Source organism: Folsomia candida, unplaced genomic scaffold (genome assembly GCF_002217175.1).
Source record: "Folsomia candida strain VU population unplaced genomic scaffold, ASM221717v1 Fcan01_Sc001, whole genome shotgun sequence".
Classification (NCBI taxonomy): Eukaryota; Metazoa; Arthropoda; class Collembola; order Entomobryomorpha; family Isotomidae; genus Folsomia; species Folsomia candida.
Genome location: NW_019091193.1, coordinates 2,858,175 through 2,876,460, shown reverse-complemented (window position 1 = coordinate 2,876,460; position 18,286 = coordinate 2,858,175). Strand labels below are relative to the sequence as shown.

Genomic DNA, 18,286 nt, shown 5'->3' with positions numbered 1-18,286 from the left:
GTTAATTACTGAAATTAGACCAAAAAAAGTATGTTACGGGTCTCTATGACTATACAAAAATTGTAGAAGGATTAAAGGCTATTTGCGACCGCCATACCCACTAAAAGGTGTGAAAAATTCTTCGATTTTCAAGGTTTTAGTTGTGTATGTAAATTTATCTAAATTTATCTTCATGATGCTTAAGCATATTTAAAAGTCATGTAATGTTTCCTCTTAAGTACCACATTTTTCTGAGTTTCACTAATTTTATTCAATTACGATAAAAAAATTATGTATGCACATTTAGTATGCATATTCAATAATCACTGATCAATGTATCAGAACCACGAATGAAATAGATAATGTATATATACCTTATTTCATTCGTTTTACACATTTACATATGTACATATGCAGTTGTAAAGCTGTCAGTTCAATCGCATACGTACATAATTAATTAACTGTCAGCAGTACGAAAACGTGTTGAACAATTTACAAATTAAATGTATTTATAACATTTTGCATTCGTTATCTCAACACAATACACTAAAGCGACGGGCAGGTTTATAACTCTCTGATTGACACGAGTTTTTTAAAGTTATGCAATGAGTGAAAGTTATGCAAAAAAACACTTCACCAAAATAATCAGTTGTACAAAACACACATGCATACATAATTATTTAAATTGAGGCAATTCACACAGTCAACAGTCCTTCGTAACATTGTAAAATCCGTAAGTTCTGTGAACTTTTACAAAATTTTATAAATATTTCTAAGGTAAATTAGCTTACAAATTTTTGTAACCTTACAGATTAAGGATGTCTTCATATTTTGTAAAAGTTTGTAAAATGATTTCACAAAACTTTCAGATTTTAAAAATTACCAGTTGCGTGAATTGCCTTATTATATAATCTGTTTCTACATGCACATGTACATACATAAAATCTGTACATGCTACTGATTTATTTCTATCATTAACTCTCAACTGTTTTTGGTATTGTAACTCTTTATGATCAATAATTTATTACAGGGAACGCGAACAATAATTTATACATCATTCAAATTTTTTGCTGATGGGCCCGGCAGTTGACAAAAAATTAATTAATGCTGAAACCGGACGGTAATAAGTACACATTAATTGCATATATCTCTGCACAGAATATAGATTCTACCAGAAGAATCGATCTTATGTATTCGAGTGACGCTTATGGAAGAACGGGGAGAGCCAACCAAATAACTCGGTGTACATTTGGCCCACCTGGGGGACGGCACCTCCGCATCATCATCATCACCACATCTCCTGGCATCAAAAAATGATGATGAAAGCGCATAGGTGGCGGTGGCACCCCCATTTGTGCACCAGAACACACCATTCTGAGCTGCGTCTCCACAAATTTGATGCTCTACGAGGGTGTGTTCTGGTGCACAAATGGGGGTGCCACCGCCACCTATGTGCTTTCATCATCATTTCTTGATGCCAGGAGATGTGGTGACGATGATGATGCGGAGGTGCCATCCCCCAGGTGGGCCAAATGTACACCGAGTTATTTGGTTGGCTCTCCCCGTTCTTCCATAAGCCTCACTCGAATACATAAGATCGATTCTTCTGGTAGAATCTATATTCTGTGATATCTCTGTAGCTCGGTCAAATCATTCAACTGGGTTGGCAAGTTTATTAACTCATTTCAATAAAAATAACTTCCTAAGAGATTATTTTAGGGTGAATATGTATGTATAACGAAATTGAAACTGCCTTTAATATAACGGTGCGGAATTTATGAATAAATTTTACTCTTCTAAGTAAAAAAATGACAATTTTTTAGGCAGTGTTTTCTGTAATACACATACACATTTAAATGCATATGTAAAAGCAAGTCCGCCACGTGTGTTTTATCCTTTCGATGCAATTAATGTGCAAACTTATTTACATACATATGCTGAACTTACCAGGATTTTCTGTAATGAATAACCTGCAACCACTTTTTGATAATTTTTAACAAAATTATGCGACTTTCAATATGCAGAGCTTTGTTCGTCAATGTGAACGACACCTGTACACAGAAAGGTCTGTGTTACATAAAATAATTTGCTATAAATATTTATTCAATTAAGCATCACTCAACCCTTTATGATATCTTATCAGGAAAGCGTCAAGTTTAAACTTAAATAACCATACTTACTTTCAGTAACGATTTATTACCTTGTGCTTGATTACTTATTTGCTAATCAGTATATACTTATATTTATCTTGTGAACACCAGGCAATAATTATGTACATTTGCATACGAATATGAAATGTTTAACAGAAATTAGTTTCGGTGGAGTCGATTCCATATAAAGTTACGTTGTTATCATTGGTTTATTACGAAGCTGCAAAATTTAGTTTGAGATGATTACGGAAAAATCCGTTTGGTCCAGGAATGCTTAAAAAATATTGATTGTACCGTGTACGAATTATTCACAGGCATTATTTCGCACGTGAAAATCAAGTATTTGTACAAAATTCAGACGTTAAATTATCGTGTTATATTTAGACTTTTGTAAAAGAAGGGATTGAAACAGATATTCGAATTATTATTTTTTGCCCAAACCTTTCGTGTCATTATTTTCCGCGGTTAGTCTACAATTAAGTAAGATGAAACATCCTGCCCGAAAAGCTCAATTAATGTGACCGTATACTGCAAAACGTTATCTAGATACGCTATCTTAAACTCCTTCTCGATCGGTTTTGCCCTCGATCCTAGCATAACTTCGAATGCGATGATTTTCAAGGCTCGTAGCTCCTTAAATCTGGCCCTTTCTCTCGACCTGCACATCCCCCTGAGCACTTGCAGCTTTTCGTGAAAGGTTTGATGAATCGTGGCCGCCACGTGGAGGAAAGACATCACCATTAACCCCAGAACGATGGCGATATAAGGGATCACATGATAATAAGGAAATGACAGCAAGTCGAAACAGGTCACGGTGGCGTAATTAAAAGCGATCTGTATGTATGTACAAATTGAAATAAGTATATAAACAAATTTCTCAAGGTGCCCGTACATTCATTAACATTGTTTCGGTTCCTGCAGGTTTGTAGTCCATAAAATGTAGTTGAAATTTCTACAGTTCTTGGACTGCAAAGCAGGAAACGCGAGAATGTAAGGTGCAAGAACGTGAAAAAAATCTTTTATTTTCCAAGTCAAAATGCCAGCAAGAAGCCACTTCCTTGCCGTTATTTCTTCCAAATGATTGTTTGCACCATTGTTGTTTGCGTTTATTTGTAAAAGGTTATCATTAATTTATTATTTACCTGCATCATAAACCCAACGAAGATCCCCAGTGTTGCCGCGAGTATTAAATATTCTCTGAATGTTTTCATAATTACTGCAATTTGGCGGTAAAATTCCACTCTAACGGAATTCCTTGTTGAAATGTTACTCCACATGTGGACCATCCTTAGTAGAACGTTAAATGAGAATAAGAGGAGGGCAATCAGGATGCAAATTAGTCGACAGATCTCATACAGTCCGAAACCAAGTGAAACAAGTCGAAACGCGAGGGCTGTCCAGGTGCTGGGAGAAATGCGCAATTCACTCAGCATGTAAAAGACAGCATCCAATTTAAACAAGACCCCGATCAAAGCAAGAAACAGTGGCGCCCACCGATACAGGTTGAATATTGAGGTGGCCACGCCCTGAATTTTCGTACTTATGGAATATCCATTCCCTTTTGAGGGACAATCTGTGCATCATCAAATCAAAATATTTTCACTCGTTTATGTATGTGAGTCAACAATTTTTTAAAGGGCGGACTCATGTCAACATTCGCATTTCTGTAACTTCCGAAGTTTTTGCTGGAAAATCACGGGATTTTTTTCCGCAAATTTAAATTTACCAAACAATTGGGGAATTTGGTTCATATTTCGCAAACTCATCCTCACCATCCCCAGCGAGAGAAATTAAAGAAATCCATGGAAGCAGCATCGAAATACGTGTTTTAGAAGTAAATTTGTGAGATCTGCGACATAATATTTTGCGAATCCCCTCACAACATAAGCTTTTTTATCTTTGCAAGTTTGCTACATAAATGAGATGCGAAGTCATTCGTTGTCATGACTCATGAGTACGCTCAAAATAATTTACACGGTTAAAATTCTTACGTTCCTCCAGCCTTTTTAGAAGCCAGTAGAAGTGCTTTTCCGCTAGTAGTATGGTAGCTCGAAAGAATACGAGCGGAACAAAAAGCATTACCAGGGCCACTGCAAGAATCAGTGCCGCGGTATTGACCACGACCACAAAACCAGGCACGTTGTTGTCCTGGCATCGATTCGTCGCTAAATTCACTAAATACCGCGCAACTACAAACACCGCGGGCAAAATGAACGTTGTTTGAGCGATAAGCTGTCGTGTATAGTATGTCACGTAGCCTCGAAAGTGTAACTTTATGAGAAAAAATCCAACCTTTTTGTCAAAATGAAGGGGACATTTTCCATAAAATATGCTCCTCTCCAATACTCTCGAGTAGGCTGATAGCACTCCGAAAATTTGAGGGTGCAGGGGAGGTTCGCGTCCCAGTGGTGGCATGTTAGTGTTGCCGTTCTTATGGTGGACGTTACTATGGCCACAGAAACTGGTTTTTGAAGTCAGATCATAGCAAAACAGATATATGAATAGAATATCGTGCAGAGTTTTCTTTTTATTTAGTTAACTATTGTGCTTTTTGCGTCAGTAATATCAACTTAAAATTGGAGCTGAAAAATAATTAAATTATGCGTTTATACGAGCAAGCAGGCCCGTCGAGGGGGCGGGCTTTATAAAAAGTTACCACATTAAATCTGTCGGGCTAAAGGAACCCTGGCTTTTTTTGGGACGGAATTGCCTACTTAACATTGAATGTTCAATTATAAATTATTTTGAATTTTGTCTAGCTCAAGAAACACTACACAAGTTTAGGAGTAATGCGGATGTGAATATTTTGAAAATTATAATATAGATGCATCACATTAAAAAAAGTTATAAAACACGGCTAAATAATTCACCAAAGGAAACCAAGAATAGTTGAAAATAGGTTGCTAATCGTATCATAATTTATCGATCTGTACCATATTTAGTTATCATAATGTCTTTGCCTCCGCAAAAAAGTAAATGTTTTTTTCCACTCAACTAACTAATTCACTAAGGATAAGTAATTTTATATTACAATTTTTGACCTTTTTTATTGTTTATGCTAAATTTACTTTATTTTATTTCAAACTCTCTGTCGTGTCAAAATTACTAAAATTATTAATTGATATAACGAGGCCACGTCTTCAAGACTTTTTGGATCGTCAGCTTAAACTAACGAACTTTTTAGGTTAGTGGAGAAAGAAAGTGTAAAAAATTAATGCTTCAAAAGGCTAAATTTTGAAATATGTTATTCTTAAGTGAGGCAAATAAGTAACCTCGAGAAACCCCCAAAAATGGGGGTCAATGATTAGTCATGAGGCTAAACTGAAGTATGCATTCGTACATATTTATATGCCCTTCTATAACGTCTTTTTCAGTTTTAACTTATATTTTGTAAAATATTTTTTGGATTTTATCTAGTATCTACTTATGCATGCTTTCTAAATTCATCGTATCCATGGCAACAGGTTTTCGTTCTTTTATTTCTAGACTAAGTAAGTTTTAAGTTCTAAATATTTGAGGTTTGCAGATGATGGGAACATTGAATAACTGTGGGGACATTGTCCCTCTTGTCCCCACACTTCCGTGGCCACTGAGCGCTATAGTATACTATAGATTATGTAAATATGCATGTTTTGTGTGTGCTCCCAAGCTAGCACTTTTTCACCTCTTCAGTTACAAATGTACTTACATACACTGCCCTGCAAAAGTCTTCGCCAAACATTGACACAGTGATAGCTCAAACAATTGGTGACATAACAATTTGAAATTTTGCAGGGTTATAGTGAATCGCATTTCTGATGAGACAGGACTCCAAATTTTGAACATTGATGACCAGGTCAAAGGTTATGATCTTTTGACCTCAAACCCCAAAAGTGACCTACCTCAAGGAATTTTTTTCCTTGGTGTTTTTATTTTTAAAAAGTTGGCATAACTCGTCCTGAACATTTTGATATGTTGATCACCTCTGTGCGATTTTTTTTACGCCCACGAGAATTTTTTGAAAAATGTAGTTTTGACTAGTTTTTAAGTTTTCCCCCATAAGCTCAATGTTATAACTTTTCAAAACTACATTTTTCAAAAAATTCTCGTGGGCGTAAAAAAATCGCACAGAGGTGATCAACATATCAAAATGTTCAGGACGAGTTATGCCAACTTTATAAAAATAAAAACACCAAGGCAAAAAATTCCTTGAGGTAGGTCACTTTTGGGGTTTGAGGTCAAAAGATCATAACCTTTGACCTGGTCATCAATGTTCAAAATTTGGAGTCCTATCTCATCAGAAATGCGATTCACTATAACCCTGCAAAATTTCAAATTGTTATGTCACCAATTGTTTGAGTTATCACTGTGTCAATGTTTGGCGAAGACTTTTGCAGGGCAGTGTACGTTTGCTATTTTTAGAATGCACCTTTTTTAGGAACTCTACATAAAGTTACGAGTTTCTAAAAAGTTCTTCCAGTAGGACGCCAAGTTCTGAGGCTTAGTTATGTATGAGTAGAGTCCTCGCAGTAGTAGCAAGAAATACATTCATCCAGTCACCTCAATTTCCAAATTTTAATCTAAAAATTTATTTTCGAGTTATACAATTAAATACATAAATACTAATTTTAAAATGGCACAACCGCGTGCCCTCCGAGATTTGGGGGACCTCATGGATTGCACGATTTGTCTCGACGAGCCAGCCTCCCCAATCCACAACTGCGCCAATGGTCACATCATTTGCGGCATTTGTGTCGACAAAGTCAGAAAATGCGGCATGTGTCAGACGGATTTAAATGTGTCGCCCTTCGCGGAACGGCTGTCCCGACAGGTTTTAATTGTTAATAATTTAAATTTACAAACAATAAATCAATGTAAACTTATGTAACTGTTGTGCAGTTCGAGTTTAAATTGCCGTGCCGAAACCAAAACTCTGGCTGTAATGAAGTCATTGCTGCATCAGAAATGAAAAATCATTTCCAAAACCACTGCTACTTTCGGTACATAAATATGTCGAGAGACATTTTCTTTTAAATTTATGCAATATAATTAACCTAACGGATTTCCTTAATATTCAGCGACATACTTTGCACCGAGTGGAAAACTGAACGTTGCAAAGATGTAAAAGTGCCTCTTAAAGAGTACTCGAAACATTTACAAGAGCGTCACAAATGCCTAACACCACCATCCCAATGTTTCACGTTGAAAGTACCAACGGCGACAGATCTATTTGGTAAATATCTCAGTTAATCTTTAACCCGTGTACAATCTTAGAAATCCAGTACTAAATGTAATACCAAGCGATATCATGACTAATTTTTTAGGACCAATATAAGTAATTTTACTTAGCAACTTTCACGCTTTAAAAGTAGTAAAGTGTAAATATAATTAATACCTGTCTGACTATACCGAATTTCTAACAGTGTATGAGATAAGATATTAATTTTTCTCCAGGTGAAGCCGGATTGTCAATTCCAACCGGAATCTTGGACCAGGATGGACACACGTTTCTGTTGCTGAGTCAGATTACTCCGACGTTCGTCTACTTTTGGATGACCGTTTTGGGCAGCAAGGAAACCGCAGAGAAGTTCATGTTCGAGTTGAAAGTGTTTGCAACACTTGAAAGTGGGAAAAAGGTATGCATTTATATCGTAACGGAAATCATGGGCAAAGAATAAGAAATATTTGGAATATGTACATAAATATGTATTTCTTACAGGTCGAGACCTTATGGACGATTCCGGTCGTTGCGTTTCACGATCGACCGAAATACCTGCAAGATTCGACTTTCTATGCGATCGTCCCGGTTAGAACGGTGAAAGAGTTTGGAACCCTAATCGAAAAAGGGAAAATACGTCAAATCCGATTTAACACGTCGTACCGAATTTTTTAGAACATTTACAGACTTTTCTTGATATCTAATTATTGTAAAGTATTGTAAGTTGGGATAGGGAACTGGATATCCATGAAACCTGATCAGGCAAATAATTTGTATGTTTGAGGGCTTATACGTACGTACATACAATTACATGCAAAGTTTTCTACTTATCCATTCTGCTTGGATTTCGAGTGAGGTGGGGAGACGAGGAGGTTTCCTATAATTAGTGCTTATCATCAGAACTATTACTTTACGATTTGATTGATTAAAAATCTTTCAACGGGCTCAAATTATCTATTTGCATGTAAATATGTGTAATGATATGTCTTCATAATTCAGTGATATTTAACAGTAAATATTCACATTATTCATTCAGAATACATTTCAATCGGAGCGAGACCGTTGGCATCGCATTATTACTAATTTTTCGTCCGAATTTATCCCTGTCTTTATAGTCATTTGTTTTACAACGCTTTTTCATAGAGTATATATGTAAAAAAAATGCATGGCACGATGGTTTGATTTTTAATCGAGATTTTTTTACGTTCAAAGCTGCATGATGATGGTGGGCTTCCTTGCCATAAGTTCTTATCGGTATGTACATATGTATAGGTATGTACATACATGTATGTATTTAAGGTTCACAACGTACGTTAATTTTAGTATTTTATTATATTCATAATTATTAATTACTATGCCACGTGCTTAAGTAGGATGACATATTATCAAACATCAGACAGATATTCTTAATCAACTTCGATAATTCACCGTATATTTAGTGTAATGTCAAATTCGTAACAATTTTTAGGCACAAAGCTTCTGGACACATTTCCCTGAATTTTCATAGATACAACCATGCTCATTTTGATGAATATGAAAATTTTCGGAAATCAGAGTTAATTTTGAAGATCATGTGACAGCCAAACTCTCCCAGCATAAATCAAAATCATCCATATTCTCTAACTTTAATATATGTAAAGAAAATTTGGGGAAATTTTGAACTGGGATAATAAGAGGACCTTGATTTAAACGTATACATATGCCTTTATTCACGTCAAGATAAACTTTTGCATGTATGTGACAATACAAATATTAAACAACAAATCGGAAAACATTGTCACATTAGTGGGGATCTTCTTTGAGTCCACCGTACCTTTGGGGCAACTCGGCCGGGTCAACAACAGCCTTCATTACGGGTCTCCAATCAGCTTCATTTTTTCCATACACGGTCAGCGCATCTCGCGTTCCCTTCGCCATCCCGGGTTTTACTAAGGTCAGAACAGTTTCAAAAAGCCCGGGTGCTAAAAAAGACATTCAATTTTATTTAATTTTCCCCCACTTTTTTATTCATTTTCTTCTTACTGTTCAGCAAATATATTTTCTCCACCATGTGGGGAAAGTGAGAATCTAGGCCGAGTGACACCGCAATGTAGTACGGGAAACCTGAGACGAATAATAAATTTATTGTACAATTTTATTACCCATAAATCAAAATATTTTCAACTCACTGGCCGAATTAACATTTGTTATGGAATTAATATTCCTCAGATCGATAACCATCGACCATCGTGTCACATTTTTATTCTGCAATTCTAAATCTCGCACTTTTTTGGTGGCAGCGTCCCAATTTTTGTATGTCCAGCGGATAATACGATCCATTTTTCCCGCGAGGGCACCCTTCCTCAAATCCTATTTTGATGCAAAGTCAGCTTTTAATAATATAGATGCTGCTTGCCAGCAAATAATATAGAATTATGATATTACAGCAATGCTGTCATGAATTTGAACTTACCCAATCGCCCAGCTCCCACACAATAACTGAAATTAAATTATTGAGGGTTCAAAATTGTAAAAATGTAGTTACACGGTTTGCGCTGTTCGAAAATATGTCATGCATTGGTTTAATAAATTTTCCTTACGTGGCCGACCATCACGGTCGTATCCCTCGCTCCGCATGCCGTACGCATCATTCATGTCCGACCAGTCCTCTTGATGAATCGTTTCCATCTTGTTATCTGCTCGCCATTTCATTTGCTAAATTATGGAAGAAGTTGAAAATAATAATTATCCTTCCCACGTGAGTTTGATCAGCGATATAAATTTTTGAAATATTAAGTGTACTGCTAACTCATGTTGCAACATAATTTTTTTTATGTTAACAAAATAGAGAGGCCCTCGTTATTTGAGGAAATTTTGAAATAGAACTCTTCCCTGCCTTCATAATTTTGGGTGATTTTTGTAAGCGACTTCAAGTTAATAGAATTCACAAGATTTATTAGGTTGCAAAGATTCAAGGTAATTGTCTAATCTAAACTATAGTTCCATAATTTATGTAGATAAATTTAAGTATTATTTAAGTAGGAACATATTTTGACTATAACTGAATTACATAACGGTCTAACCGAAAGGATAAAATTTTCTGCTTTAGTCACGTCAAAATGTTTTGCTGAAAAAATGTTTGGATTCTCTTAAATGAAATTTTACATAAAGAATTAATTTCATAAAGCAATCATTAAATAACCTACATACTTACCTCTGAGATGTCGCAGAAGAAATAGATCTTCTTTCTGATAATCGTGCGTCAACTTGGGAGTCACTCGAGCTTTGAACTTTAACACAAAATAGTTTCATAAAAATTTTAAGAATTTGGAAAACGAATTTTTTGAAATTTCTGTAAGGTGGTTAGGAAATGCCAAATAACGTTTCAGAATTTTTCGAAAGATATTGAACGGAAAGTAGTGATTCTATAACTCACCTTTTTAAATGCAATACCCTCTTGTTTCGAAAGCGTCGTATCCTCCTCAAAAGTTATCGCAGTCGTTGAGAGAGTAAAATTGAGCAAAACAATTACGATTAATGGGAACATTATTAATTTTTCCATTTTGTACAAACTTTAGTAAATGTGCGAATCAATCGATTCTTAAACCATGGACCACAATACATATGTAAAGTAACTGAATCTCAAACATGTCGGTTTCTCTATTTATACGAATATTCATTCGGATTTTTATTTTGAAAATGTAATAAAAAATAATAAAAAATGTATAAAAATAATATCATAATGGCTTATGATAAACCTACATATGTATTTATGTATGCATTTGTCTACAAGGAAAATCTAGCAAAAATTGGGTTGACAAGATTTATAGTGTATTTAAATACATATCGATGCTACAATTAGTGTCACTAGATATTTAGAGTGCAAAGTTTATACCCTGTCCCATTATATTTTATTACCAAACATGTAGGAAAACTTACGCTTGTTACTGTACATAGGTTGCGCATATTTGTATATTCGTCTGCAGCTGAAGGGGTACAAAAAGGTTGGCTAGGTCACAATTTGTATTGAATGCGTCAGTCTAGCTTTGTTTTTTATAAATCTACTTTGATAAATTTCTCGTGAAAACCGGGACCCCAATTTTAGCTAATTTTCCTCAATTGAGGTAGGTAAGTTAAACCTAAAATATTTTCCGCCTAAAACAACTTGTGTTATGAGATGAGGAAATTACGCAAAATTTTGGGTCTTTCCTAATACACTCTTAAAAATCGAATATTAAAATATTAGCACCAAGCGGTATTCATGTATCAGTATGATTCTACAAAAGTTGTATTGATTGTATAGTAATATGGTTCGGTATTAAAGTTTTCCCGCATCGGTGGCAAATTTTTATGACTAATAATTTTAATACCAAGCGGTTGCAGCTTTAATACCTTGAAATCGTTAACTGTGTGACTATACCAGATTTCTAACCGTGTATATGTATGTATGTACATGTACTGTAATTAATCAATTATGTAAAGAGATTTATTACATCGTGACATTAAAGTTTTCCATGAGATTACTGTATAATCACCAATTGCTCTTAATAAATAGAATACGACGCGTTATGTAAAATCTTCTTAATTAAACTTATGTTTGCATGTATGCATTTCAGTGCTAGTAAACTTGTAATATGCAAACGTTTATGCACACCATAATTGCAATTTTCATGAAATTTCATGGCAATTTTCATGAAACGTACATAAATTTTAAGCAAGTATTACTTTATTCTTAAAAGCATATGCGGTTTATTAATTGTCAAATTATTATTATTATTAGCACGTTAAAGGTTAACTTGGAAAATTAGGAAAAACCGAGTACAGAACCGGATCTGATGTCTTGCATGAGATTATCGACCATTTGACTCTTATCCCACTAACCAACCAGACATATTGTTCCCTTTGGAGTTGCGGTTTTTGGGTGGTGCAGAAATGTGGAAACAAAAAACAGAAAATGGTGCATTTAGCCGCAGTTGGGTTTACAAGACAAAATAATTTCAGCATCTCTGGATCAGCATTGTAATCATCCGCACTTCCACTTCTGGCCATCCTTTCGGGTAAATAGCACACTAAAACGTTTTGTGTATCGTCCTGTAAAAGAGTGTTGGTAAAATGTAGTAAAATCCGAAATCGTCGCAATAAGATCTTTTCAGGGTATTCCGACCCAGGGTTTTATTGGGTTGGGTTTTTTGGGTTTTAATGGGTTTTAATGGGTTGTTAATGAATAAAACCATTGGGTTTTACCATGTTAAATGGGTTTTATTTGGGTTTTAATGGGTTTTATTCGGGTTTTAATGGATTTTAACTGGGTTTTACCTTAAAACTATATTCTAAAAGCTGGAAACATCTATCATACGTGAGACGAAGTTGTTTTACGGCAGCTAAGCAGTTTAGTTCTTTAATATTGTACGTTTTGAAACCAGGAATAAATCAACGAATCCATCCCTTACCATCACAGGTTTCAAGTGATACAGAAAAGTAATTTCGGAATAGTCACTGATCATGTATTATTTAATACTACTCTAGACCATAACAAGTTCTTTTTACGGATATACTTTTTTTGCTCATAATAATGTATTTCGTTATCCATAAATACTCGATTTTTTCCAGAAGTAATAATGCACCTTGAGATCGCTAAAAACTATTAAATTTGGAAACATTAAATTTTGAAAAACTTTACAAATTTTATGAATTTTTACTCAACCACAAAAGCCCTGGAAGCTTTTGCTGGTTTGAATTTCTCTCTAATAGGGACATATTTAGGTTCTGTTGGAGGTAGAAAAGCTTATATTTTAATTTTCAATATGTATGCTTGGAAATGTGTCGTATGGGGGACATTTTCACATGAACTGCTTACAAGACAAGATTTTTGCTGTTCTGGTCAACTTGGATTTCATTATGATGAGAGGTAGTATTCAGGAAAAAGAATTAATTATGGTCCCAAATGGTATTAAATTGTCATCAGTTAATATGAACAGATACGTACATATTCTAACATGGACAAGGATTTGCATATGTATGACTGGAATTGGGTTGCAATAGTTGTGAAAATTTTTTTCAGTGTATTATTTAAGTAAAACCTAATAAAACCCAATAAAACCCATTAAACCCATTAAAACCCATTAAAACCCATTAAAACCCAAAAAACCCATTAAAACCCATTAAAACCCCTGGGTCGATACTTTTTGAATAAAACCCTGGGCTTTTCCGAACCCTGGATCTTTTGTTACAGACAATTTTTGTACAAATTCATAAAATATTTATAATCCGTAAATTCTGTACACTTGCAAACTTTTACAGAATTTTATAAATATTTAAATTAGTTTACAAATTGTTGTAAACTTACTCAGATCAAGGGAGTAGGGAATCTTTTTAGTTTGTAAAAGTTTGTAAAATTATTCTACTAAACTTTCCGATTTTACAAGTTACCAATGACTGATTGAATTGCCTCCGCAAATATTTTTTTTAATTAACTCGATTAAACGTCAAATGGCAGGAGCATTTCCCCAAAATTTGCAAATGTTGCCAAATTTGCAAATGTTGCCAAATTTGCAAATGTTGCAAAATTTGCAAGTCTTCAATTTTCGTATCCTTGTAAGTATTAAACCCCTCCTCTTTCAGATCGTCCAATTAATGTTCCTGGGCATTACCCCATAAATTTATTTTAAATATGTTCCGTACCCTGCAAACTGGATCATCTTCCATTTTAACGTCTATCTCGTCGTGGTTGACTTGAGCACAAAAATGGTGGGGGTGAATATCCCCATAAATCTCCATACATCTTTCCTTCGTTGTGACCTTCGCTGGCAAAAAGGTCAAGGTGGAATTCGCCCCATCGGGAGAACATGCGTCCGTAGCCGAGTAGTAAAAAGCCACGCAGTTTGTGTCAACTGGTGGGATTCCAGGGATTCCAGGTGAGAATGGTGCCACTTTCGTGGATGACTGTGTATCCAGGGGAGGGCTAAACTAGAGCAAAATACGCACGTATAAAAATTATGTAAGTTTCTAGAAATTAAAATGTCGTATTAAGCTTGAAGATTTAAAAATTATTGCACTTGCAAAAATAAAATTCGCAACTTACAGGTATCTCAAGCATGTCATATCTTAACGTATTAATGGATCCGGATTGATCTTGCACACTTCCTCCAGTTTGAATCAATGATCCCGTAAATATTTCGAATCTAAACGGTACAAAATTAACATCAGATGTTTAAAAATGTTGGCATTGCAATTTTAGCTGTTTCTATTTAAATACATACACGCGGAAATTACTTTACGCACTGAGAACTGCAGTATTAAAATGATACCAAGCCGTATTCATACTATTCATATATGAATATATGATTCTACCAAAAATGGTATGGATAAGAAATCCAGTGTAGTAATAGCTCGATATTAAAATTTTACCGTATGGGTTGCAAATTTTTACGGTCCGATATAATTGTAATACTCAACGGTAGCAACTTTAACACCGAGAAATCAAGACCTACCTGACTACTTACAATACCAGATTTACATTTGTACATATAACAGTCCACAATTTTGAACTGTGCATAAAAAGTATATTTATTTACTTACGGAGTCTTTGTTCCATCACAAAGGGTTGATGTGGTCCAAAACTTGTCACGACTTGTGAGAATTCCGATGCAAATTTTGCCCTCGGAATTTCGAGCCGACACAATGTAACCAGATCCGAAAGAATTCTTTTCAAAACTTGCTTGTGATATGGCATTTCCGTCGTAAAATCTTGCACTCCTCGTCTCCTTGAAGGTCTTGGCGTCTAATTCCACTGTAAAATGATTATGTAGCAAAATATTCGTATTATGTAACGCACTCGATTTCAATTTGTAAATATTAATTTTTGTTATTATATGGGCCGTACTAAATACTATTGTTAATGACTTATTTCGCATCGCAATCCATTAGACAAATAATTTATGTAGTTATTTTTTCTTAAAACAACGCCAATTAATTGAGCAAAACTGAGAACAAACATTTAATTCGTCTACGGGAAAAATGTTTGTGAAATGTAGCAAATTTCTCTAAATTTTTAGTGATATATTCACCTTAAGAGATTTACAAGATTGCAATGAGTACGCCCAATATGATAAGTAAGCTTACCACCAATTCCAGATTTGAATAAATATATTCCCAGGAATGAAAGAATAATAAGTTTGTGCCACATTATTTCTATCGTCTCCATCTTACAAGCCACAAAAGGTGTAAAAATGATACATACATTTCTAAATAGTGTCCCTTCTCTTGTTCATATTAAAGTTGGACTTGGTAGATAAATAGCCCTTTAGTATTTTTCCATGCAGAAAACATTCTATTTTTAGTTTGTTGGAAAAAGGTATGCAATCTATTTACAGATTGTGGATTCAGGCAAATATAATTTATCATGTGCAGGAATTCAATATTTCAACTCTTTTTTTAGTGAGTCGGACTATATAGTGTTATGTATGTAATAAGAGTTAACTCTGTTATATGTATGAGTTTTCCATTTATGCGTTAAAATATGTATGTAAATATACAGAAGTGGATCCCTTATATCGTCGTATTTGTTACCATGTGGTAATGAATAAGGGGTCCGTGTACACGGAACGACTTATTGGTCTTTAAATACTGAAGGTATTTTTGATCGCCGTAAGATTTTGTCATTAAAAATTGAACCAAACTAATTTATTTTTTTCTGACAGTGCTCAATCTTACATTATTTGCCACAAATTTCGGTCAAATTGCATTTCTAGTACTTTCTAAATCCAAAATTACAAGAATTTACTGTTCAGTTATCCCTCGGAGGAAAAATAATTTGGGAAGAGTGTGTACAGTATGAGACGCGGTTTGTCGGATAGAGAAAGACATGCGCTTGTTTCCCGAGCCTGGATTCCGGTCACCACCCAGGAAAACGTTTCCGGTTCTTCGGTCGTCGTTGTTGTAGTCGTAGTTCCACAGAAAAGTGGAATTGTCGCGCAGAATTGGGCGCATCCGGCAAAAGTGGGATGAAGTTGGCACCAGGACCTAATTCCAGGGATTGTCTCATCTTGCCCCTTTCCCGCCATATTTTCACTTGCATCCTTCACACTCTTCACGGGCAGATAACACACCAGAACGGTCGGGACATCTCCCTAACAGTATTTTAGCATTATTTTCTACCAGTAGTAATTTAACAAATTGCAATTGTCATACCGGACAAATCGGAGACGCTGTCGTCACCCTATCAGGTACCGGGATAATAGTTGCGCAGAAATTAGTCCCCTGTAGTCCGTCGAAGCTGGTCCCGCACGTCGCAGTGTTGGTAACCTTGGTGTAAAGATATCCCAGAATTGTTATTTCACCACCGTCCGAATTCCTTGAGTAGCCGTACGTAACGCACTCCGTGTCCGCCGGTGGGGGCCGGATTCCTTTATAAAATGTGGGGATTTTTGTTAAAGATTTGGTGTCCAGGCTGGGAGAAAACTAGGGGAAATAGACATTATGCATAGCTCAGGTTTTTGCAATTTATAGGATTTTTGTCTCCAAATTACCAACGCATTAAAAAAATAAGCGTTTTGAATACCGCAACTTACCTGCAATTCCACCACCCCGCTGGAGTATGTAGCAGCCCATGAACTGAGGGTATGCAGCTCTGTTTGTTCGCTAAAGTTTCGAGTACCCGTGACCAGGGTGAACCTGGATTTAAAAAAAACGCTTTGAACACGTTTGCATTCCTCAATTTTGTTATGACATTCTTTACGAAGTCCAAAAAACTTCTCAAATTTACAGAAACCAGGTAGGGCCGTGTTCAAATTTTGACATTTAGACCTGTTAATGTTACGTGGCTCTATATATCTGTACATACATATGTATTTTTTAAGCTTTTTGTTATGCAAAGCTTAATGTTTTCGTCCGTAGAAGGATTTAGATTTGGGGGCTGTTTTTTACTACTGTCATATCAAATTGAACTTTTCTGGGACAATTTCAAGTTGAGATTGTTGTTTAGGGGAGTTGAAAATTTCAACTCCTCAAACAATGATTATATCATTATGAATGGAACTTACATCCAAACATATTTACACCGATGCCCAAGACACAAATGTGTATCATAATTTTACGATTTATTCACTCACCCTTGGTATTCTTTAGCGCAAAGGGTCGTAGTCCAAAACTCGGTCCTGCTTTTGAGCACACCGACGCAAAATGTGTCGTCCGAAGATCTGACCGCAAACACAATGTAGGCCGAACCAAGTTCATTCGCCATGTAACCCTTGCTTGTGACTGGAGTCCCCAGGTGAAGTTTTGTCGTTTGGGTCTCATTTCTTGACCCTGCGAGCAATTTATATGCTTAACTTTTCACGAATATTTACAATTGGAAACTACAAAATCTCAAGTTTTTTTACCTCCCTCGATGCACGGAATAATTAAGGAAATTAATTTGACGATAAATAGCAATCGTGCTACGTGCATCGTTACGCTTTTGAAATGTCGTGCCTTTTCGGATTAGGATGAAGAATGTAATTGAAATATTTGCTCATAAATCTTGCAAGTTGGTAACACTAAATTCTGATCAGTTTTTATAATTTTGAATCAAATATACTTTTCGGTACTATTTTTTTTGTTTATACATTTACATGTATGTATGCATACATAAGTATTTCAATGCGTATTCTACATACTGGTGTACCTATGTCATTAATATTTTATGCATATATGGTATGCATTTATTTACATACACATAATTATGTATGTATGTATGTATGCATATCTATTTCTTTTTTAGTGACTCAGGCCAGGCTTATGAAATCCCTAGCCACCAATAAGAGTTAACTCGGTTAAGTGCATGAGTTTTACAATTTTGTATTTCTGCCTTCAATGCTAAATATCAATGAAAGTGGATCCTTTGTACTATCGGAGGACCGATTGGTCCTTAAATTCCTATTTAGCATGCTTAAAGTACTACTAAATATGCACCCTTCATATGTACATATTCATGCTCTGGATA

At 35.3% G+C, this 18,286-nt stretch overlaps 4 protein-coding genes across 4 annotated transcripts; 1 reads left to right on the top strand and 3 right to left on the bottom strand.

Annotated features, from left to right (window-relative positions):
• Positions 1 to 6,600: 6,600 nt before the first annotated feature.
• On the top strand, positions 6,601 to 8,364 carry LOC110841876 (E3 ubiquitin-protein ligase sina). The gene is made up of 5 exons (XM_022087576.2): positions 6,601 to 6,939; positions 7,008 to 7,108; positions 7,187 to 7,341; positions 7,563 to 7,744; positions 7,828 to 8,364. Exons 1-5 carry the CDS (start codon positions 6,742 to 6,744, stop codon positions 7,999 to 8,001), a joined length of 810 nt encoding a protein of 269 aa, XP_021943268.1. The 5' UTR covers positions 6,601 to 6,741; the 3' UTR covers positions 8,002 to 8,364.
• A 155-nt stretch (positions 8,365 to 8,519) lies between these two features.
• LOC110842321 (SEC14-like protein 2) lies at positions 8,520 to 11,479 on the bottom strand. Its single transcript, XM_022088034.2, has 8 exons — positions 10,742 to 11,479; positions 10,520 to 10,595; positions 10,389 to 10,432; positions 9,906 to 10,020; positions 9,779 to 9,804; positions 9,495 to 9,675; positions 9,349 to 9,429; positions 8,520 to 9,287 (listed from the first exon to the last, which is right to left on the bottom strand). Exons 1-8 carry the CDS (start codon positions 10,865 to 10,867, stop codon positions 9,109 to 9,111), a joined length of 828 nt encoding a protein of 275 aa, XP_021943726.2. The 5' UTR covers positions 10,868 to 11,479; the 3' UTR covers positions 8,520 to 9,108.
• Positions 11,480 to 12,013: 534 nt separating this feature from the next.
• Positions 12,014 to 15,570, bottom strand: LOC110863505. The gene is made up of 5 exons (XM_022112840.2): positions 15,427 to 15,570; positions 14,884 to 15,094; positions 14,387 to 14,486; positions 13,987 to 14,271; positions 12,014 to 12,396 (listed from the first exon to the last, which is right to left on the bottom strand). The coding sequence occupies exons 1-5, from the start codon at positions 15,506 to 15,508 to the stop codon at positions 12,097 to 12,099; spliced, it is 978 nt and encodes a 325-aa protein (XP_021968532.1). The 5' UTR covers positions 15,509 to 15,570; the 3' UTR covers positions 12,014 to 12,096.
• Positions 15,571 to 15,983: 413 nt separating this feature from the next.
• On the bottom strand, positions 15,984 to 17,935 carry LOC118433701. Its single transcript, XM_035845898.1, has 5 exons — positions 17,685 to 17,935; positions 17,415 to 17,610; positions 16,875 to 16,977; positions 16,495 to 16,764; positions 15,984 to 16,433 (listed from the first exon to the last, which is right to left on the bottom strand). The coding sequence occupies exons 1-5, from the start codon at positions 17,749 to 17,751 to the stop codon at positions 16,095 to 16,097; spliced, it is 975 nt and encodes a 324-aa protein (XP_035701791.1). The 5' UTR covers positions 17,752 to 17,935; the 3' UTR covers positions 15,984 to 16,094.
• Between the last annotated feature and the right edge of the window lie 351 nt (positions 17,936 to 18,286).

What these genes read in the sequence shown, in the direction of transcription:
- LOC110841876 (XM_022087576.2), top strand. Translation starts at nt 6,742, where the DNA reads ATGGCACAACCGCGTGCCCTCCGAGATTTGGGGGACCTCATGGATTGC. An exon ending in CGGAACGGCTGTCCCGACAG is followed by an intron (nt 6,940 to 7,007) that starts GTTTTAATTGTT and finishes ACTGTTGTGCAG; the next exon opens with TTCGAGTTTAAATTGCCGTG. An exon ending in CAAAACCACTGCTACTTTCG is followed by an intron (nt 7,109 to 7,186) that starts GTACATAAATAT and finishes CTTAATATTCAG; the next exon opens with CGACATACTTTGCACCGAGT.
- LOC110842321 (XM_022088034.2), bottom strand. Translation starts at nt 10,867, where the DNA reads ATGGAAAAATTAATAATGTTCCCATTAATCGTAATTGTTTTGCTCAAT. An exon ending in CGACCGTGATGGTCGGCCAC is followed by an intron (nt 9,805 to 9,905) that starts GTAAGGAAAATT and finishes ATTTAATTTCAG; the next exon opens with TTATTGTGTGGGAGCTGGGC. An exon ending in TGTGGGAGCTGGGCGATTGG is followed by an intron (nt 9,676 to 9,778) that starts GTAAGTTCAAAT and finishes GCATCAAAATAG; the next exon opens with GATTTGAGGAAGGGTGCCCT.
- LOC110863505 (XM_022112840.2), bottom strand. Translation starts at nt 15,508, where the DNA reads ATGGAGACGATAGAAATAATGTGGCACAAACTTATTATTCTTTCATTC. An exon ending in TGTGATGGAACAAAGACTCC is followed by an intron (nt 14,487 to 14,883) that starts GTAAGTAAATAA and finishes TGTACCGTTTAG; the next exon opens with ATTCGAAATATTTACGGGAT. An exon ending in ATGACATGCTTGAGATACCT is followed by an intron (nt 14,272 to 14,386) that starts GTAAGTTGCGAA and finishes ATTTTGCTCTAG; the next exon opens with TTTAGCCCTCCCCTGGATAC.
- LOC118433701 (XM_035845898.1), bottom strand. Translation starts at nt 17,751, where the DNA reads ATGCACGTAGCACGATTGCTATTTATCGTCAAATTAATTTCCTTAATT. An exon ending in TGCGCTAAAGAATACCAAGG is followed by an intron (nt 16,978 to 17,414) that starts GTGAGTGAATAA and finishes TTTTAAATCCAG; the next exon opens with GTTCACCCTGGTCACGGGTA. An exon ending in GCGGGGTGGTGGAATTGCAG is followed by an intron (nt 16,765 to 16,874) that starts GTAAGTTGCGGT and finishes TATTTCCCCTAG; the next exon opens with TTTTCTCCCAGCCTGGACAC.